Raw genomic sequence first — 23,564 nt, forward strand, 5'->3', positions numbered from 1 at the left:
GGTTCTTTTAGGTAGATAGTGGCCACAGAAGTTGAATTGGATTTGGGATAGCCACTCCTTTACATCCTGATTACCAGGTTATAATGAAAACATGTCTTAGGCTAAATACTGCTGCACATTTAGACACTTATTAAAGAAACATTCATTAACAAAGCAGGCACAAAAGAGTTCAGTTGATAAGTTCATTGCAGTCCCAGCTTTTTATCTTTTTAGATTCTTGAACCAGCCTTATAAGAGGGTTTACTTGAGGCAGACATGGCAACATTCTAGAGGTTTCTGTTATTTTTATGGCCAGCATCAGATAACCAATAGACCTCCTAAAGGAAGAGTTGTAAACCTAGGTACTATCTTTAAGGAAGTTGTGAACTACAGGCCTGAAAGGATTCTGATAACCTGTCCATACAAGGGTTGGAAATGTATTTGTAGACAGTCTACATATCTTGAAACTTTAATTTCACCAGTAAGAGCAACTTTTTGGTATCATGTTAGGCTACAAGCCACTATTTCCCAATAAATATCCCTGACATTTAGTATACTAATTAGCAAAACATTGGATACCGATCAAATTATGGATAAGAGATGTATTTGTAGCTGCCTTGAGAATGGGTTTCCTGGTTAGCATGCCAGCTAACCATCCCTCAGATGCATTCTTAATAAGGGCAACTCCTAGAGTTGAAGTAGAAACTTAACACATATGCTGAAGTATTTAAAGTATTATAGATGACATATGTTAATACATGTTTTGAGAGTGCATATTAAAATATTGGATTTAGATTTCGTGACTGGATACCTTTGAAGTTCTGCTTTTTAATTCTAAGACATGCACAGATAGCTCTTACATTACCCAGAAAATCTGTCAGCAGACAGTTATTAAGAGCTTAATATGTTTAAGACATGATGGAAGGTATAGAGGAGTAACAAGCCTTATCTTACAATCTGCTTGAGGAATGAAAAAGACACCTCGGTTGCTTTTTGGGGGTTTTTTTGTTTTGTTTTTTTCAGGGAGGGAGAATTGAAGAGATAATGCTACTCTAGCAGAGCTCTACTGGTGCCTCTCATGATCTTTCTAAAATTACTAGATGCTTCTCTTGTTTGGGGCCAGTGCAGTAATGGAAGTAGAAGTTTCAACTCAGTTTGGAAGACGGTGATGAGAGGATTGTAGGAATCAGCAATAGACTCATAATGGGATAAAAAACCCGTTCCAGGTGTCCAAACTCAAGGCTAGGAGTAAAATTGAGTTCTGCGTCAAGGTAGTATTAAAACAGTACACATGGGTTTTGATATGTCTTCCAGGCTTTTTTTTGAGGCGGGGGGGTGTTGTGTCTTCGTTTCTGTGCGAGGGCTTTCTCTAGTTGCGGCGAGCGGGGGGCTACTCTTCGTCGCGGTGCGCGGGCCTCTCACTGTCACGGCATCTCTTGTTGCGGAGCACAGGCTCCAGGCGCGCAGGCTCAGTGGTTGTGGCTAACGGGCCCAGCCGCTCCGTGGCATGTGGGATCTTCCCAGACCAGGGCTCTAACCCCTGTCCCCTGTATTGGCAGGCAGATTCTCAACCACTGCGCCACCAGGGAAGTCCCTTTTTTTCCCCCTCTTTTTAATAGAAATGGAATCTGCATGTACCCATCACCCAGCTTCAACAATTAAGCACATTTTGTTAATCCTACTTTTCCTTATCTATTCACCCTTTTATTTTTTTTGGCTGAAATATTTTAGAGAGAATCCCAAACATGCAATATAATATGACTGGTAAATAAGGCTGCATCTATAAGTGATAAGGACACTTAAAATTTTCATTCTGTAAGCTACACCAATATAATCACACTTAAAAATTGAATACCTTTATTTAGTATAGTCTGTATTCAAATTTCCCTTATTGTCTCAAAATTTTTTTCTGTTAGTTGGTTGAGTCAGGATCTAAATAAGGTTTATACATTGCATTTGACTGTTACATCCCTAAGTCAATTTTAATCTCTACCAGTCACTGCCCTCCTCCCCCTTTTCATGCCATTTACTTGTGAGTAAATGTGATTGTTTGTCTAGTAGTTTGTCCCACATTCTAGATCTGGCAGATTGCTTTTTGTGTGTTTTGTTTAACTTACTGTCCTATTCTGCAAATGTTCTATAAACTAACTGATGGCTGCAGAGTCTTCATTAGATTCAGGGGTTTTTTTTGTTTTTTGGTTTTTTTGCAAGCATAGTTGATGCTGCATATACCTCCTATTGTATTGCATCTGAGGCATATTATGTCTGGTTATCCCACTTTCAGTGATGCTAACATTAATCATAGTTTGGGTTCAGTTGTCAACCTGATGCCTTCGTTATCAAGTTCCCCATCAAACTCTCACCAGATGGTTTTAGCAGCTATTAGTGACTACTGCTGGATCCATTATCATATTGAGTTGTAAAATAGTAGTTTTCTAACTCTGCCATTCCTTCTGCATTTATTAGCTGGAATTATATAAAGGAAAGCATTTCTTCATCACTTATTTGGGTACCTTGAGACAAGGTCTATTAAGGAAAGGCTGGGGAAATTGTGCGATTCATTCCTTTATCAATCTTTAATGAATTAGTGCCCTAAAAAACTCCAAAGGTGATTGTGTCATGAACTCATGATTTTTTTTTAATATATTTGTTTGAATATATGTGTTTCAATCAACACATCTTAAGCCTGTGTATAAGATTAAGTTCCATTGAAAGCCTCCTTGCTTTTAAAGAAATATTTTCACATAATTTAAAATAAAGACAAACTTAACAGAGAAATTGTAAGAGTAATACAAAAAATTACTATATACCTTTCTCAAGGTACACCAGTTTCTGACATTTTGCCACACTTGTTTTATCATCCTTTCATCTTTTTCAAGCCATCTGAAAGTAGGTTGCATACATTGTCTTTTTATCCCTTAAGCACATATGTCCTAAGAATAAGGATATTCATTCTCTTATTAACCACAGTTCAGGTATCAAATTCAAGCATTGTTGTGTTTTGGCTTTTCCTTTTCCTTTTCTTCCTCAGATCTAGAATCTCTAAATGGTATTTAGAGGTCCCAAGGTTTTGCTTGTGTTTTCTGCTACTGAGTTGTCCTTGCTTGTAGGCTATTCAATAGGCAGAGTCAGGAAATGCCTCCTTTAAAATTTTACTTTATTTTACTTAAATTCTTTTATTTTAATCGTTTTTTTCTTAGCTTGAAAATCTTGGTTTCTATCAACATTAACATAATTTAATTACCTATTTGATTTGTTTTACAACATACTTATAATGTTTTCAGAATAATACTGGTATAAATAATAAGACCAATGAATGTAGTTGAGTCCTTTGTGACATTTTTTGTCCTTAGAATATATTTCACAAGGATCAAAAATAAAAACACTGGTTTTAGAGTCAAATGAAGTAATATTTTTATTTGGTTAAAGCATAATTGATTCATGTACAGTGAGGCTATTTTAACTGAGGTTTTAATTTTTAGAAATATACTTTCTAATCTAATTTTATTTCTAAATTATATGGAATATTTACTTGACTACAAAGTTGAAACTATACGAGAAGATGCATTCACGGAAGTTTTGTCTGCATTTCCATCTCTTTCACTCTGTTCATTTTTATTACTGTATAGGTAATCATTTTTATTAGATGCTTGTTCCATTATTTCATTTTGAAAAAATCCTTCCCCATTTCCTTACCAAAAAAATAGCATACTATAAAAACACTTTTTTCCACTTAAAATATTCTGGAGATTATGTCATGTTAATATATTGAGATAATTCTTAATCTTTTTTACGATTACATAGTACCTCGCTGTGTAGATATACCATAGGACTTTTATCTAGTCTTGTGCTGATGGACATTTGGGTTGTTTTTAGACTTTTGCATTTACAAATAATGCCACAATGAATCGCCTTGTGCGTTTGTGTTTTGAGCACAGATTTTTAGAAGTGGAATTTCTGGGCTGTAGATGATATGCAATTTTCCTAGATCATGCCTCTTTTAGTTAAGGCTGCCATAGGCTAAATACCACAGACTGAGCAGAAATTTATTTCTCATAGTTCTAGAAGATGGACGTCCAAGACCAGGGTGCCAGCATGGTCAGGTTCTGGTGAGAGCTTCTTCAGGGTTGCAACCTGACAACTTCTCATATCGTCACATGAAAGAGAGTAGAGAGGGGGAGTAAGCTCTCTCATGACTTTTATAAGGACACTAATCCCATTAATGAGGGCTCCATCTTCGTGACCTCATCTAATCATGATTACCTCCCAAAGAGCTCACCTAATACCAACACGGCAGCGGTGTGTGTGGGGGGGGCGGGGGTAGGGTTTCAGTTTTTAAATGTCGAAGAAACACAAACCTCCCGTCCATAACATTGCCCAATTCTCCCAAGACGTACCATTTTCCATTCCCATCAACAATAGAAAAGAGTACCTTATAGGCTGTTTTATTAGTTCACCTACTCAGGGTCCTATTAACAGGTAACACTTGGGGGCTTCCCCGGTGGTGCAGTGGTTAAGAATCTGCCTGCCAATGCAGGGCACACGGGTTAGAGCCCTGGTCTGGGAAGATCCCACATGCCGCAGACCAGCTAAGCCCGTGCACAACTACTGAGCCTGCGCTCTAGAGCCCGCGAGCCACAACTACTGAAGCCCATGTGCCTAGAGCCCGTGCTCCTCAACAAAAGAAGCCACTGCCATGAGAAGCCCACGCACCGCATCGACGAGTATCCCCCGCTGGCCGCAACTAGAGAAAGCCCACGCGCAGCAATGAAGACCCAACGCAGCCAAAAATAAATAAATAAATAAATAAAATTTATACATAAAACAAAGGTAATACTTGGTCTCATGTTCTTTTTGGTTCAAATTATGTCTAACATTAAAATATAATTAAAGACATGAAAAGCTTCTTATTTTTAGAGTACATGAAAAGTGCCTTAAACCTTGTTAAGGCAGGATCTAAATAAGGATGAGCCAATCACTTTTGTTGTCCTGATTAGAAAGAAAGTATTGGAAAGGATATTCTTGTGTGTGCCCTGAGGACAGTTAGAGTTTAAGTAAGCAGGGGTCCTAGAATCTAATAAAGTAGGTGTTTTCAATGAATAGAGGACTATGTCTCAAAAAGTTTTAGAGCCAGATGGCAGATAAACTATTTTGGACTGTATCTGGTGGATAAACGATTTTGAGCAGGAACAAGATATGATATTTCATTACTATTTAATATCTAGGAAAATTTAAGCTATTCACTTTCCTCCAACATTTTTACTTTTGCTTTATTTGTTTTTGCTTTTCAAACTAATTCATGAATTTAACTTTTTTCTTTTACTTTTCTGATATTATAGTTTGTTCTGTGAGCTTATTTGCCACAGAAAGAGCAACAATGGTTTTCAGTGTGAACTGAAAACTTCATTGTGAACTTGAAATCTTCACACAGAATTTATTCATCTCCTGCAGCAGCACTACTTATCTACTAATTTAATTTCTTAATAGAATATTGAGGACCTCCCTGGTGGTCCAGTGGCTTAGACTCCACACTCCCAATGCAGGGGGCCCGGGTCTGATCTCTGGTCAGGGAACTAGATCCCACATGCATGCCGCAACTAAGAGTTCACATGCCTCAACTAAAAGATCCCTTATGCTGCAACTAAGAACTGGTGCAGCTAAACAAGTATTTTTAAAAAATAGAATATTGAAAGAGGAGTCAACAGTAACTGTAGCGGGACTTCCCTGGTGGCACAGTGGTTAAGAATCCGCCTGCCAATTCGGGGGACATGGGTTCCAGCCCTGGTCTGGAAAGATCCCACATGCCACGGAGCAACTAAGCCCATGCGCTCTAGAGCTTATGCTCTAGAGCCCGCGAGCCACAACTACTGAAGCCCATGTGCCTAGAGACCATGCTCCGCAACAAGAGAAGCCACTGCAATGAGAAGCCCGCGCACTGCAAGGAAGAGTAGCCCCCGCTCCCAGCAACTAGAGAAAGCCCGTGCGCAGCAACGAAGACCTAACACAGCCAAAACAAAAAACAAAAATAACTGTAGCAAACACTTTTATGGTGCTTACTGTGTGCTGGGCACTAAGTGCTATAATAATAATTCATCAAATCTTCACCGCAACCTTATGAGATATATTCTATTATTATCTCCATTTTACAGTTAGCAAACTGGGAACAGAAGAGTTAAGTAATAGGACCAAAGCCACACAACTAATGACAGAGTCCAAATTTGGACCCAGGCAATTTGGTTTCAGAGTCTAGGCATTTAACTGCCATACTCTTGCCCCTAATTGACATCAAGAAAATCAGTAGTCGAGAACTGATGGTAATAAAGAGAATCCAGTGGTAATGTGATCACGTAACACGATTCACCTCAAAAGTCTGAAATTCCATTATTTTTTTCCTAGGTGAAAAATGTCAATCCTGAATTAAGTCTTCTGGCATTTTCCATAAACTCTCTAGGGACGGGAATTCCTAATCCTTTTCAAAGAAGAGCTGAAGAAAACAGAGAGGAGGCCAGAAACATGAAGGTTGTGGAAGTGATGAAGAAATCCCAGAAGTCAATTTACAGGTATAATTTGAGCTGGGTTGTTGTTGGCAGAGAGCATAGTCAGCCTCACCAAAGACAACACCATTGTATGTTATCCCCGAGCTATGAGTGCTTATAGTGTCGTAGAACTGAGGGAAAATTGTGCTTGCCTTGCCCAAATTTTAAAGGCCAGAAAGTTCAGGAATGGGTCTCGCTCCATCCTGTACATTCTATATTGGGGAGCTTCTGCCACCTAGTGTTCATGTAGAAAATGGCAAGAGTTTGGAATCACCAATCCTGTCCCTCCACAAGTCCAGGAGTATTTAAAGAAGACTGGTCCCAATGTCTGTCTCATTTTTTTCTCAAGTTATCTTCCCTCCAATGAGAATTAGAAAATATTTGATATTATTAATTCTTTGTGGAAGAAAGAATTAATAGAAAGAAAGAACTTCAGCTACAATAAATTTCTTTTAAAATTTGATGGGGTTTGAAATTTGTTTTATCTTTAATTTTAGGAGTTATAACTTTCTAATGGAAGTTTAAAATGGTTAGGCTTTGTAGTTAGACGTAGAGGCAATAATGAAGCAGACGGAAAGGGGACAGGGCACAACCTTTAAAAGAATGACATAGCCATTGAGGACACAACAAAAACTGGTTGGAACCAACTAGGTCCAAGATGGTAGAAGATTCAGCTTCCAGTAGACCTTGAGCCTCATTATACATTCATTGTAATGTATTAGCATGCTAAATGACACACCCACAGGCGCCATGACTGTTCTGAGACCAACCATAAAAGGCCAAAAAGTGGGTGGTGGCCCAATTCCTGGAAATCTCCACCTTTTCTCCAAAATAGTTGGAATAATCCTCCCACTCATTAGCCTGTGAAATTATCCAGCTGATAAAAACTAACCACCCCATATTTTGGGGCCTCTTGCCTTCTGAGATGGCCCACACTCTGTCTGTGGAATGTGTTTCTCCCAAGGCTGTTCTTGCCTTTTGAGATGGACCACATTCTATGGAATGTGTATCTCTCTAAATAAATCCACTTCTTACCTATCACTTTGTCTCTCACTGAATTCTTTTTGTGACAAAACATAAAAAACTTGAGCTTCATTAAGTCCTGAGACCTGGTGTGTGATCTCAATTAAAACGCAGTGGTTCAAGTCCCAATCTGAGTTGTGCAGTTTCAATTGCCTTTGAAATCACAAGTTGAACAATCTGTAGTCTCTTTCCTCCAAAACCTCCTCCAGGGATGCTAGGTAGCAACTGGGAAAGGACTGTTTCAAAGACCTCACAGCAGTTGTCTGTAGAACCGTCCCTCCTCTGTACTCAGAGCCTGAGGTGCTCACCCTGCCATAGTACTTCCCTCTGTACAGTCATCATTGATTGACTCACCGTTCCCCCTTTTTAGACATGTGCATACCTCCAGGGCAGAAATCATTTCTAATTCTATTAGCAAGTAGTGGATATTAAGTATTATTAAATGGATGCTGTAGAGAAAGTACGTCTGCTATTAACTTGTTCCAGCTTGTAGCCCTCAAATCAAACTTAGCCTGCTTGGGCAAAGATTTCCCTAACCAGCTAACTATTTCATTTAAGCTTTAACCTGGCGTCTTCTTTTTTTTTTTTTTGCGGTACGCGGGCCTCTCACTGTTGTGCCGTCTCCCGTGGCGGAGCACAGGCTCCGGACGCACAGGCTCAGCGGCCATGGCTCACGGGCCTAGCCGCTTCGCGGCATGTGGGATCCTTCCTGATTGGGGCACGAACCCGTGTTCCCTGCATCGGCAGGCGGACTCTCAACCACTGCGCCACCAGGGAAGCCCTAACCTGGTGTCTTCTTGACCTGAGCACAAATCAACTCTCCTGTGTTTCTTGCCTTCACTCCTCTCCTCCTTTCCTTCCTTCCCGTATGTTGGTTATGCAGAACTATTTATCGTGCTGGTTCCCCCACTCTTCACAAACTCTCTCAGCCAACTTTTTCCTACTCTACTCTTAAAGCAAGCTAATTATGCTCAGTGTACTTTGATTTTTCTTTGTTACACTCTCTGTTAGATCAACAGGGAAATATAGAAAATCTATTTGGTTGTATCTGTTTGGGAACAGTCTATACCATCAGGATCTTCTTGCTTCCCGACTCTGGCACCTGGGATACTAGTTTTGAAATGTAGGCAGAGGAACATAAAGGAATGACATCTTTCATAAAATAGAATGAGTTCTTGAAAATTTGAGAAAATAAAAGCATCTGAAGGCAAGTGTCCAGGTAGAAAGAAATGTCTGAACAGGTGGCCACTGCAGTTTCCTTCAGAGTCTCACTTTCCTGTACACATTTTGTCAAGCTGATTACTTCTATCACTGCTATGCTGGCCCCCAGGAGTATACACGTCTTTCTTCAAAGCCGGAACTCCCTGGTTCTTGGTTTTCTTCAGTACTGTGGAGCCATGGTGGGCTTTTCAAAAAGTCTTTACCAGTATGAACCAATGATTATCATTGGGTGGAGAAATCATGGATGATCATTTTCTTCTTTACAGCTTTTTTGGTTTTATTGATTTCTTACTGATTTATGTATTATTTTTATAATCATCTGAAAAATTAGACTTTACAAAATTCAAAGGGAAAACAAGCAAGTAATAAAAATATAGCTAAGCATACAAACAGCAGGTTTCTAATTTTACCACACTGTTGTCTGCACAGCTCATCGGCTCCCCAAGCTCTTGTTCCATACCACATCATTTTTGAGGGCCTTACCAGAGTAGCTCACTTTTTCATTTTCAGTGGTACTCCTTTTGATACCTTATAGACCTCATTGAGAAAACAATGGATGGACTGTGGAACTGATTGCTCTTTGAGGGTAAATAATTTTATATCCTCAGGTAGATATCAGCATATAAAGAAAGCTTCTAGCTACAGAGGCCTCCCCACCAACTTCCTCAACTTCCCAGAAATAAAGTAAAAGCGTGTATTTCCTGAGATCAAATTAAATTTGAAGTTAAAGGCCATCCAGTTGACTAGACAGTGAACCCTGGGCCAGTTGGGTGGGTAGGAACCCTGTTTGTTAGTAAGGGATCAAGTGGTTAAAATGAACTTCAAAAGCTATGTGATCTTAACTTTTGATTTTAACAAAGGAAGGTGAGAAGAATATAAATGTTTGCTTAGGCTGGAGTTTAGTAGTAGTAATTGCAGTCATTTTTACATGAACTGTTTACCTTTCCTGCTTAGGTATAGTGCATTACAATTATTGTCAAATAATTAAATGTTATTAACTCATTTAATTATAAAACTAAACTGTTGATATATGCTCAATACGTACAGCTTTTTATGTGTCACAGTAGTCATCTGCTTATATAGCTTAGTTGTTTGCTCATACTCTTAAGAATGAAATAGAACCTAGGATTCACCCTAGTAAGCATGCCTGTGGTAGTGATCTTTGTTCCTCTTTCTCTTTGATTGGATCCAATCCAGTGACAATGCCTCAGATGTTAAGTCAACCCTAATAATGAAAAGCTACTTTGAAAGATAAATCTAAGATTATTTGTTAAGTTTTGGGTGGCGGGTGGGTAAAGCTTCTTTGGCTGAAGAGAGGTTGGAGACTTCTTAAATGTTGGACATTTCCCCTTAAATTTGCTTTGTTTGTTCTTTTTCTCCCTTTGATTGAGGTGAGGGTTTTAAAATCATTTCTGCTCTCCCCATAGGTATAGTTGTGATTTGTGGCACTTTGATTAAAAACATATTCTGATTATTCCCTCGTATCTTTTGCCCATCCCCACCCCCAGGATTCCGATTTCTCTGTTTAAGGTTATAAAAATACCCTCACCTTCCGTACCCTCACCTTCACATTTTGTGATAATCTTGTTTACTTCATATTTTTTCATCCCTTTTCTACTCACTATTTGGTCAGCAGGGAATAATTTCTTCAATTACCACCATAACAGCAAAATACCTATTATCCTTAAATCCTAACCATCTGGGGTCCAGAAGCCATACTTAAATTTCATTACACATTAATTCCGTTACTGATATGATATGTAGAAAGAAATGTCTGAGCAGGTGGCCACTGATATGGCCATTACTGATATGTAGCTAATGACCTCTGAAAAGGTCATTAGTAATAGAGAATCAAGGAGACTTGCCTGTACATGAAAGAGGTAGAAAAAATATTTTTTATTAGCATGTTCAAGGTAGTCAAGATATTAACAAACATTTTAATCCTCACAACAACCCTGTGAGGTAGGTAAGTCATTGTTTCGTGACAAACGAGTATTATTCCAAATAAAGTGCAATTTATAAAAGAATAAATCTGCATCAGGAATAATTTTGTTAATGATACCATTTATGTATATGCTAATATTTGTGTTTTTGTGTACTTTGATTCATGCAGTTGATTCATGCAGTAAGGTGTCCCCAGAAAAGTTTACTATAAATCAAATACTATTTAAATACATGTGGGAACAATTTAAATAAACTCTGGGGTGAATTTTTTTAATAAAATAGATCACTTTTTGAGCAAATACTATGAATATTCCTTTCTTACACAAAATAAAAAGGCATCCTCATCAACGTTGCACTCACATTTATTCATTCTTCAGTAAGTTATCTCAACATGGCACCAATGCAATGCAAGACTTAATTTATTGAATTAAACCTTAGCAATTTGGTATATGGCAGTGAACTGTGTTGCTGTATAGAAATCTCCAAATATATTGCGCTCAATCTCAACCCAAAACCTAGGATGGACTAATTATTGAAAACACTAAAATAAATGATGACAGATTTCAAAAAGTATTGTCCCTTGAGAACATTACTTATTTTTTTCCTTTAAATTGCAAAAGGAAAAGAGATCTTAGGGTCTTTGAAAAGAAACATAATATTCTGATAACTATAAACTTCTGGTGATTTATATTACAAATCAAAGAAAGCCTCATGCTATCAATTTACTTATAAGGGAGCACACAGATGTTATCCCCAAAATTTACGTATTTTTTCCTCTGTGCCAATATGACTTACTAGGAAGAGAAATACAGTTGACCTTTGAACAACATGGGTTTGAACTGTGTGGGTCCACTTATACGTGTATTTCTTTCAATAAATACGTACTACAGTACTACATGATCCGAGGTTGTTTGAATCCGAGGATGTGGAACCACAGATAAGGAGGGATGACTGTAAAGTTACATGGGGATTTTTGACCGCGTGGGGGGTCAGGGCCCCAGCCCCCGAGTTGTTCAAGGGTCAACTGTATTCCCAGGCACCCATTTTCTCTTAAATCCATATTTAAAGTACATTTCCATTATTCATCCAACATTAGTAAACATACAGTTTGCCTAACATTTTTTTTATAATTGTCTTATCTGCAAAATAAACTTTTACTAGAGAACTCCTATTACATTTAATTTAAACATTTAGATTAGTTATATAATTTATCTGTAACAATAACTTTAAGTTTGGGAGCTTAGTTAAGTTAAAATCCACTGGTAGGTTTTTAATACTTTAACAAGTGGTTAAAGTAATTTACCATTACAAAAAAATAACTGAAGTCCAGAAAAACATTCTCACCAAAGTATTTTAAAAAACTGTTGCAGGAACATTAGGCAAATCAACAGGTAAAATAGACTAAGCCATCTATAAGTTGTACATTCAAATCCATACTAGATCCAGTAGTGCACTTTGGATTATAGTGAGGTAGGGCAAATAAACACAGTCAGATACATTTTGAACTGTTAAATTTATATAAACTGAAAATTGACTTATACCCAGGTTTTATTTGGATATCCAAAAAGAAAAACTGATAATTCAAATGATGAAGTATTTTCTTGGATTCAAAGACAGAACTGTAAAAAACCTTTGAGGTACATATACAAAGGCTACAAGATATATTTTATTTCAACATAAAATATGCTTGTATAAAAATAACCTGGGATATAGAAAAAAGAAATACAAACATTTTTGCATAGATTCTCTATATACCTGGGGCTAAACACTAGATAATACACCTCTGAAACTAATATAGCTGAACTATTTCCTTGGATACCAAGTATATACAAAATAAAAGCCCTTCATCTGGGGGAGCATGGGCAGGAGGGAAAACAATTTAATTTAGCATCAGTCTATATTTATTTCTCTGTTGCTCGAATATAAACTAATGATGACAAGAGGAGAAACTCTGGGGGTTTATTTAACAAAATTAAGTTCACATTTCTGAGGCCATCATAGTGCATCCAATGTCCATCAATTTGAAAAGCTGCAGAATAATGATGTTCCTCTTTGTTAAACAGTGTGGCACCTTCTAACAAATACCTGCAAATTAAATGACAAAGTGTAGCAGAAAATCACAATACTTTGTTCTTGAGAAAAACATTCCCTAAATTTTTAACTAATAAAAAACTGAGATTATTTGCATTCTATTCTCTGTAAAAGATATCCATCTGTAAAAATTATGTATTATAATTGGTAATTTGGAGAAAGATGTTTAAGAATTTAAAAAATTGATATCATTTAAGAATTTTTAAAAGCATATTTTAACAGATTAACCCATAATCTGCATGGTTCTGTTATATAAAATACACACAAGAAAATTTTTAAGGCAAAAAGTTAAAAGAACACTGTATGTCCTAATTTGTATGCAGATATCTTAATCTAATGATGACAGTAACATTTTATGTTTAAATGATGACCTCATACTAAACACTACTTTGACTTGAAATACAAGTAATAGCCAACCAGAATTTACTGACTATTTACTATCTCTCAGGTACTAAACACTTCACATGTGCTATCTTATTAAAGCCTTACAATAATGGCACCAGATAGATACTGTTATCTCTGTTCAATAGATAAGAAAACTGACGTGTAAACTGGTTGTTACTGGCTCAAGGTCACATAGCTTGTAAGGTAGGGCTATTCCATAGTGTATTCCATAGTCTAAGTACCTAACCACTATGCACACTGACAGCAATGACTCCCTGCAGTAGATTCTGACCTTATCCAGGCTACATAAATTTAGAGATAGTTATGACTTTTCCAACAATACGTATTTCCCTTAAGGGCTACTCAAAATCATGATAGAATAGCAGAAAAATATAGAAATAAATTTATTTTTTACTAGTTTTAAAAAACAAACAAAAAAAACACATACTTGTGATCAGATAAATCCAAGTAATAGGGTACATATGCCAGATCTTCAGATTTCCAATGCTGCATATTTAAGACAACAAAAGGGGGTGCCCCGTGGCAGAATACTCGCTGGGAAAATTCCCTTAAGCCACCACACCTAAAATTGAAAATAGGCATGAACTTTACTACACTTGGGACAAAGCTGCCTTTTATCACTCTGGGTTGCCTTTATTACATAATTTCATAATAAGCATAATTATCTATTTTAGGTATGGGTATATATCAACAGTATGGCTATATTAATACCTTATATGCCTAATTCCCAGAGTTAATAAACTTTGAGATTCTCTATATAGGAAATGATACTTTTAAAACTCCAGGAAAGGCGAGCTATGTTTATCTAAGCTTATAAAAACATGTATCTTTTAGACTGATAGAAAAGTTTTTATTTGTAAATACATTTTTCTTTCTCTAGGCTGGTTTCAAACTGGAATAATGGCAGAGAGGGAATAAGATGACTCTTACAGTCTTCTTTAGACTGGATGAAATTCCCTACTTGCTTCCTTTTGCCATTAGGATGAAGCAAATTCTGTTTTCTTAGTAGTATCAGGTATTAAGCATATGGATCAGAATAAAACAAACACAATTATACAGTAAAATCTCGATTAACCGGAATGCTCAGGGCACAGTATTTTGGTTAAAAAAACACTGACTAAACTAAGTTACCAGAAAACCATTTTGTTTCAGTATTTGTTGCAAAAATACACTCGTTCACTTTTTGGACTTAAGTACAATTAACTGAAGGTATTTTATTCTTTCCTTCTTTTGTGATTAATTAGGCCATAGGATCACCCTTCTAAATATTAATTCTCATTGCACAATACTGTAGATATAAAAATTGTTGAGACTGGGATGAATATGTTCTGCCCCTTTGTATTTCCTTTCTCTTTTCTTTTTTTTTTAACCACGTTGAACTTTTTGGTTGTCATTTACCTCTTTCTCCTAAATGAGGAGTGCAGAAAAAAATCCAGTTAATTGAGGGTCCCGATTAGCTGGGTTCCGGTTAACCAAGGTTTTATTGTACCTACTCAAAAGTAGGGAAAAAAAGAAAAGGTATTTGCTTTGTATTCATCAAGTAACTGTAGTATTATATTCTATATAGTGATATTGATAATGACAACACAGCATAAAATGGCATAGTAAACTAGAAGGTGTTAAGATTCCAAAACTATTAGGCTTTCTAAATACTTATGAGTTGCTATTTCATAAAATATTAACATCAAAGAACATACCAGTACAGGTTTCTTTATAAAAAACGTACAAATACTTTCATCTTAAATGTCTATCATACACTCACCCACACTCTTCACACAGTTCAATCCTGGAACAGAATAACTCATCCACAGCCAGTCGTATCAAGTTTCCATGTGGAATTTCTTGGGGAGGACTACAACAATTGCAAAATGCATGTAAGAACTGTTTCAATATTTTACATGTAAATACATTATTAGGATAACAAATTTTACAGGTCATTATTAGCAAACCACATATCAAAGTATAACCTGTTATTCATCTTTGTATTTCTTATACACAGTATAGAAACCAGTTGAACTTAATAAACATCAATGCATGAAGCTTTCAAGAAACATTAAATCTTTCTATAAACTGATCCTGAAACATGCAGTCGTTACTTTAAAAATTTCTGAGAGGATTCAATAGAGTGGATTCTGGTCTTGACGAAGAAAGCAGGACCCAGAATTAGGAGAGTAGCTGCTTAGTTACCTGACTCAATGCAAGTTACAGCCATTGTTGGCCTCAGTTTCCTGATTTGTTAAAAAAAATTTTTTTCCTACATACTTCAGAGGTTGTTTTAAACATAGGATTAAAAAACAGGCAAAAGACTTAAAAAGTTATATAGAGTATAATGAAAAATATTTTATTGAGAATCATAAAATACTAGTATTAATATAGGATTGTAAATATTTCATTATAGTTTCAAAAGATATACATATAAAAAGATACTAGTTTTTTAAAAACAAGGCAAATTTCTGAAACACTTTTTTTAGTCCATTATGATTTAGAGTAACAATTTTTTCTCCTGATGGAGATTTCAAAACCAACATCATCATATCAGCAATACACGAAAATGGACAAAGTGTATTTCAGAACAAGAGAGACATTAATTGGTAGACCCTAAAAAAAATAACGTATCTTCCGCTTTCCCTAAGTAGCATGATGTTATAATACAGTATTAAACTAAATATGCTATACAGAAAATGTGAATTTAGTAAGTTCAGGTATGTAACATACATTCCCAAAAGGGAGCAAATCTATTAGGCTGTTTTTCTGGACCACAGGGCCAAGTAGGCTTTCTGACAACAATGTGTTTGGTTCTATTTTTCTGGACCACAGGGCCAAGTAGACTTTCTGACAACAATGTGTTTGGGTCTGTTTTCCTGGACCACAGGGCCAAGTAGGCTTTCTGACAGCAATGTGTTTGGGTCTGTTTTTCTGTCCTGTTTTTTTTTTTTTTTCCCCACTGGCAATTATCCCTTTTCTTGTTCATGTCCCCTGGGGGCATTAATGTTTCCCAATACTCCACTAGGGCTTGCCAGTTTGGCCTTCCTCCCTGTCATTTACCAGCTTGGAGGTCTATCTTCTCTCCGAAAGCCCAAAATACTCAGCAAGCTATCAGAACCTTTCCTAGCCAATGAAAAATTCCTCACATCCAGGTCCTCTTCAGGTATTAACATTTCAAGTTTGGGGTTCCTGTCTCTAATCATGCCCTGGCCATGACATGGAGTACTTTCGATCTTCCTGTTCATGTAGAACTAGCCTACCTGACAGAGATCCATTCAGAGTGAAACATCCCAATATAGTATTAAGTGTTGTTCAAGAGGTTAAATTTGTGACACAAGGAATTAGTTATCTTCACAGTCATATTAGTAAATTCTGAGCAAGAGGAAAACATTTTGCATACTGAATAGTTCATTACTTTGCAAGTGAAATAGTTATCAACTGGTTTTGTAAAGTAAATTCTGAGATGTTTGGATGTAACAGAAGAGTTACATTTTTGTCATGGGACCTAATAGAGTCTTGCATTTGCGTGGTTGCTTTATGTGTAAGTTGTTACACGGGTCTGTACTTTAAGAAGTACTTTGACTATATCTATCTACCTCCCTCCCTATCTCTCTATATATATCATTCATTATAAAAAAGTATACTATTTTTGCTAAAGGTGACAAAACAGACTTTAGAGCAACTTACTTTATATTAATTGTGCGCTGCTGATCTTCCTGCACTCGAGTTGGGCATCGCCAGTTGGAACAGTAACTCTCTTGTATGGTCGACATGAGATTTTCAAGATTTTTTGTAAAATTATCATGCTCATTCCCAAACAAATCAATTATTAATGAAGCTTTATGAACTTCAGATTTGTATTGCTGTTTTTCCATTTTGTCCCAAATCCAAAGTAGCTTCACAGTTGTAAAGCTGTAGGTGTCCATTAAATAAAGAAAACAGTCTATAAACTCTCTACCTAAATGAAGAGAGAGTTCCCTGGGGAAATTTTCATTTTCATTGAGAATAACATACAATAACATCAAGAATCCATCTATGGTGCAGGTATTTTTCAGTCTTATTTCAACATAGAGTGGTGTACAGGATACTGCTTTGCGGCCAGCTTTGATAGTAAAAACACCTCCCCAAGGAAGAACAGGTCTCCAAAATGAGCGATCTTGGTTATAGTTATTTTTAATTGATGCTTTGATCTCTTCAAACAGTGTCTTCATCCTGCATTTTAAAAGTTTAAGACAGTACTCGTAAATTTGACTTTATATTTTAAATGCATGATATGTTTAAATGAAAATAAAGGTATCTAAAGATTCAAATTAAATTTGGTTAGCTTGACCCCCAATGTAAAAAAAAATTTAAAACAAGCTATGAGCCATTTTTTGGCAACCTGCATGGTCTCTGGAAAGACCATTTAAGAAGCTGCAACCTTTTCTTGAAGTACGGAATGGTCATTTGATAGGACTTTATATTAATTATATTGCAGATTTTATCAGTCATAGAGGAAAACCCTGTAATAAAAAAATCCTAAAAAAAAATAAAACTATTTAAAGATACAGTCTAAATTTGGTTGGGTGTATTCCTAATGTAAACCTCTTCCTCCCCTCAAAATATAAGCGGTACTTCATTTTCTTGATAATATGTGTGGTTCCACTTATGAAATTGATAATGGAATTCTTTGTTGGGCTACAGAATAATGACCAACTGGCTTTGAAAGACAACATATGAAGAGTAATTGTGAGAACTTAATTGAATAGTAGCACAGCTAAAACAAAAATCATTTCTATGCACTTTGGGATTTTTACCTGAAATTTAGGACCATGCTAGATATCCTATAATTTTAACTACAGAGGCCATGCTGGGAAGAGCTGATTCAGAACTTGATAATTATCTTGATTCCTCTCTGCATGTTTTGGGAATGAACTGAGGTGTCCTCCCTATTTAAACTGGTACCTATCGTTCCCCCAACCTTGAGGATAGCTAAGCACTTGGTTTTAACGTCATTGACAGTATTCTAATAAACATGTTGGTGTCATATGTATGTTATCTAAAGCAAAATTGAAAAAAATTAAAGAATGAGGTCCTAATGAAACTGAATTGAAAAACTGCTTTACTTTATTTGGGACAAACACATATCTAAACTAAAAACATCACAGGGTTTTCCAATATGTTTCATCCTTCCGTTTTCATGAAAACTGGAAGCATCTGAGGAATAGGAACAGAGAAATTAGTGACTGAGGTCAGTGTCTTACTTTGATTGTCTTTTCAAGTGCCACATCCTCCCAAGCACAATAGGAATCCAACACTCAGTGTTGCAGACCTATGTGTTTTGTGTGAAAAATTAAGTTCAGACCGATTTTGTAACACTAGCAAACTAAAAATTCAATTTTACCACACACACAGAGTATTTTTGACTTAGGCAAGATACTGTGGACTCTAAAATATTCAACACTATATTTAGCCTGAAGTGTAGATGTTTATATATAGTCGCTAACATGTGGGCTCTAGTTAACCACTTAGGAATAAGAGAGAGTGGAAAATTTAGAGCCTAGGAAACACAAACTCAGTTTCTTCTAAATGAAGAAGAAATGCTTCAGAGCATATTTTTAAAAAATCACAAGGCATTTAAATACTTTAAAAATGAAAATAACTTTTTTCATGGTTTGACTGATTTCTGTTACATTTTAAAGAACTCTGTAGCAAGGTCATAATTAAGAGCCCGAGTTCAAATTCCTAAATGTTGCACTGGAAAGGAACTGTAAATTTCTGTAGTATTTTTTGCCAGTTTATCTTTTATACATGACCAAATGAGTAACTATAGCTCTGTAAAGCAAGTTACACTCTAAGAGAATTAAACTACAATTATATATTATATATTAAAAAAATATACACATACGTAAAATGAAACTAATTTCTTTAGCCTTTTTCTGGGGGAAAAAAAAGTAGGTAAGAGAGGATGCAAAGAATTAGAAGACAGTGTAGCTTCTGTTGTACCGTGGTGATTTGTTACAAAGTAAATTACCAAAAAAAAAAAAAAGCGGCTAAAAGAGATGGAAAAATGGCTGCAAAGAGCTTTACTTAAAATTGTCTTAAGTTCTGGTCACACCGTCAAAAACATCGTTTAGAAGCCCTGGAGAAGGTATTCTGCTGGCTTTTTTCCCTTGCCTCAACAGGCCCCCCAGTTTGAATAAATCTGGAAAACTCCCTGGACTTCTATTTCCTTGGCAAAATGACACATTTCTTCTGCAGTCGTTTCCAAGGGTGACAATCTGTACTCCACGCAGGTCGTGAGGACCAGACCATTTGTCCAAGGCATTGAGTGCCGGACGCCCTAACAGCTCGAGGGTCCCAAGGGTACCCTCCCGAGTCAGCGCCCCAAAATAATCTGGAAAACGGCGCTGAGCTCCCGCTCGAAGCAGCTCCGGGCTGGGCGCAAGGACTGGCTGGGCGCGCGGTGGGCGCTCACCTCCGCCCCCCGCACTCCGGCCACGCCCACCCCGCCCAGGGTCCGCAGCACCGGGGAAGGCCTGGCACTTAGGGCTGGCCGCGCAGGGCGGGCGGGTTCCCGAATCTGGAGCCGGTGAAAGGGCTGGGCGTCCCCTGCCCGCCTCCAGGCAGTGGCCCGATGAGCGCCTGGGACTGCGGGTAATGGGCGGGAGGGCCGGGCCACGGAAAGCGTTCTCACACCGGCCAGTCTCCGTCCACCAGGAAGCCGACTTTTCGTACCTCCCCGGGGACCGAAAACCGCCGGTGCTCCCGCACCCGTCGCCGCCGCCGCTTGCTCATGGAGAGTCCGTGCCGCCGCCGCCTCATCTACTAGAACCTCCGGCAGTTTCGGCCTCCCCCGGCGTGAGCGCTGGGCCCCGGCACAGCCTCCATCGCACTCGCCGCGGCGGCAGCCACAGCAGCTCCAGCGCCCAGGCCCGATCCGACCGGACCCACGGAGCCAGGACCGCGGGACGCGTAGCTTCTTATTACGGAGGAAGATTCGGCCTGACCTCCGCCCCCCCTCCCCCCAGCCCCCAGTCCCCAATCCCCAGTCCCCAGCGCCCAGTCCCCAGCAGCCTGACGGTGCTGCTGCGCAGGCGCGAAGACGCCCCTGCCAAAAGTGCGTGTGCTGGGTGTATATACAGCTTTTGTATTTGCCCAATGGACACCAGGATCAGGTGCATGGGGCGGGACCTCGCAGAGAGGGGCGGTGTTCCAGTGTTAGAAAGTGGGTGGGGCAGCCGGAAGTGGGTAGAGTTTGCACGGAGGCGGAACTTTGTTGGCAAACCTGCTTGGCTTCTTGAGGCTTGTATCGTCTCAGGACTTGATTTTGGTTTGCTTCTACGTCTCGTCTTTTCAAATTCTTAACTCAGAAGAGGAAAGCTTTGTTTTCTCCGTAAGTTGTAATTATTCAAGCATTTAAGTATATATTTAATAAAAAGTTGAGTTAGTGTGTTAAATGCTATTTTTAGTGTTCAAGTTAATAATTGGCCAGTCTGCTGTAATTTATAATGGAAGTTAATAACAATTAAAGAAATTAGATGGCTTTGGCCCCATTATAGAGATAAAAAAAATTGAGTTTTGGAGATGATAAAGTCCCACACATTTTGACAGCTGGAAATTGAAGCTAGAGCCTCTTAATGCTACAGTCTGTGGACACAACCACTTTTCCTGTTCTGTGGGTCCTAGTTCTTGTATCCGACCTTAAAGAGTCAAAGGCCGGAGAACACAGGCCATCCTGGAAAACTATCTCCACTTGCAATTAGGAATGGGGATGCTGTTGAGATACTCCCCATCCTGCCGTGCAACAAAAAATGATTGTCTGGAAAGTGAAGCTCAACCTCCAGAATACACAATGCACAGAGCTCAAGGCCAGCCCAAGACATCAGTGTGGTACCCAGTCACAGCAGAGTCTTGGACACCTTCTTGACTAATTTAATGGCCAGCCAGGGCAATGGCAGGGACCTTCCTCTTGGATCTCTCTTGAGGAGTCTAGTGATAGAGGGATGAATCTTCTGGGAGAGAAGCTTGACTCACTCAAGATAATTACTGCCGGTGGAGTTGGGAAGAAATGGACACCTCTCAGAGCAGAGAGGGAACGAAGAGGCTCTGCCCAAAAAGGAAGAATTAATAAATCTGGCAAAATCTGCTCTTTTTAGCTTCCTGGCTTTTCTTATTTCTTATGGCATTTCACAGGTGAGAAAACTGAGGTGCTAATGCATTAAATAACGAGTGTGTCTGTATTGGAATTCACATACAAAACGTTCACTCTCAATATTAAAATTATCTTGCAAGGAGAAAGCCCTTTACAAATGTTCTTAAGTGTGGATTTTATGTTTAATTGACAGTCTCTCACAAGACACAGAATTCATTTTATACTGATTGGGTCATTTTCTAACAGAAAACAGACCCAATAATGACGGTTGTCACCATTTCTGGAGAATATCAGGGAGATGGCTCCTTAAACTGTGCTGAAGCTCAGCTAGGCAGAGGAAGCATGAATTCCTGGCATACTTGGATAATTCACAAAATTCACTGAGACTTTTAACCAAGATTTCCATTCTGCATCCTTTCTGCTCCTTTCAAAATCTGATGGCTGAGCTGAAGGTATTTTTAGCTTAATTGAGATATAATTGACATAATATATGGAGCATATTTAAAGAGTATAAATTGATAAGTTTTTATATATGTATACCCCCTTGAAAACATCACTATATTCAAGTGAATAAATCCATCATCCTCAAGTTTCCTCACGCGCCTTTGTAATTTCTCTTATCCCTCCATGCCTCCCACACCTAAGCAGCCACTATTTTACTTTTTGTCATTATAGATTCATTTGTCTTTTCTAAAGTTTTACATAAATAGAATCAGACAGTATGTATTACATTTTTTCTGGTCTGGTTTCTTTTACTTAGTGTCATTATCTTGACGTTCATCCATGTTGTTTTGTTACCAGTAGTTCATTCCTTTTTATTGATGAGTATATTCCATTATATGGATGCACTGCAGTTTGTCATCTGTTGATGGACATTTGGGTTGTGTCTAGTTTGGGGCTATTACCATTAATGTTGCCATGAACATTTGTGTACAATTCTTTGTATGGACATATAATTCCTTTTTCTCTTGGATAAAAATCTAGAAGTGGAATGGTTGAATCATAGGTAGATGTATGTTTAACTTTTTAAGAAACTGCTAAATTTTTTCCCAGAGTGGTTGTACCATTTTACAATACATTCCCATCAGGAGTATATTTGAGTTCCATTTCCTCCATAAAATAAAATGTTTATAAAATGTCCTCATGGACACTTGGTGTAGTCAGCCATTTGTAATTTGAGCCATTCTAACAGATGTATAATGTTATCTTGTGGTTTCAATTTATATTTTCCTAATGACTAATGATGTTGAGCATCTTTTTATGTGCTTATTTGCCATCTGCATATCTTTTTTGGTGAAGTGGCTGCTCAGATCTTCGTTACATTTTTTAAAAATTGGGTTGTTTGTTTTTGTAAATTTTCGGAGTTCTTTATATATTCTGGATACAAGTTCTTTGTCAGATACGTGCTTCGCAAAGGTCTTCTCCCAGTGTGTGGCTTGTCTTTTCATTTTCTTAATAGTGTATTTTTAAGAGCAGAAGTTTTAAATTTTAGTAAAGTCCAATTTATTCTTTTATGAATTATGCTTTTAGTGTCATTTCTAAGAAATCTTTGCCTAACCTAACTCAAAAAGGCCATTTCCTATGTTTTCTTCTAGAAGTTTTACAGTTTAGGCTGTATGTTTAGGTCTATGATGCATTTTGAGTTAACTTTTATTTATGGTATGAGGCATTTTGGTTCGTATTTGTTACATATGGATAACCAATAGTTCCAGCAATATTTGTTGAAAAGGCTATTCTTTTTCCACTGTGTTGCCTTTGTGCTTTGACAAAAATCAGTTGTCCAATATCATTTTATAAACATTTTGTGTTTTATTTGTTCATCATCAACTATGTATAGATCACAGTGTGCTAGCACTGGAATTATGTATCAGTACGTACTGTCCAGAGAATAGAGACTAAATATTGCTAACTTAAATAAAATGAGAAATTTATTGGAAGAATGTGAGGTATAATAGGATTTTTTAAAAAGCTAAGCAATTATCAGGTTTCAGCTACCTTGATTCACCCAAAGGGAGGTAGTTCCCCAAAGGACAATGAGACTCTATATTATAGAAGAAGAGGTCCTGGGCAGATGTCTCCTGTAGCAGTGCTTCCCAACTTTTTTTACATCTACACATGATAAATGATCAGAATTGGGCAGTGTGCAAGGATAAACTGATGGAGATTAGGAGGTGTCTATATGGGATGCAGTGAAAAAAATCCATTATTTTTCTTTATATTATGTAATTGTAAGTAAAAGGCAAAGT

At 37.6% G+C, this 23,564-nt stretch overlaps 1 protein-coding gene across 5 annotated transcripts; it reads right to left on the reverse strand.

Annotated features, from left to right (window-relative positions):
* Positions 1-10,666: 10,666 nt before the first annotated feature.
* On the reverse strand, positions 10,667-20,014 carry DORIP1 (dopamine receptor interacting protein 1). Of its 5 annotated transcripts, none has more exons than XM_079913972.1 (5): positions 19,902-20,014; positions 16,872-17,396; positions 14,962-15,051; positions 13,627-13,761; positions 10,667-12,788 (listed from the first exon to the last, which is right to left on the reverse strand). In XM_079913972.1, the coding sequence occupies exons 2-5, from the start codon at positions 17,393-17,395 to the stop codon at positions 12,605-12,607; spliced, it is 933 nt and encodes a 310-aa protein (XP_079770098.1). In that variant the 5' UTR covers position 17,396; positions 19,902-20,014; the 3' UTR covers positions 10,667-12,604. The 5 variants fall into 5 exon arrangements, with proteins under 5 accessions (XP_079770098.1, XP_079770097.1, XP_079770095.1 ...); XM_079913971.1 differs by having other exon boundaries at positions 16,872-18,380; positions 19,902-20,008; XM_079913969.1 differs by lacking the exon at positions 19,902-20,014 and adding an exon at positions 19,642-19,693 and having other exon boundaries at positions 16,872-18,380.
* Positions 20,015-23,564: the final 3,550 nt, after the last annotated feature.

Source organism: Stenella coeruleoalba, assembly GCF_951394435.1.
Source record: "Stenella coeruleoalba genome assembly, chromosome: 2".
NCBI classification, from domain to species: Eukaryota; Metazoa; Chordata; class Mammalia; order Artiodactyla; family Delphinidae; genus Stenella; species Stenella coeruleoalba.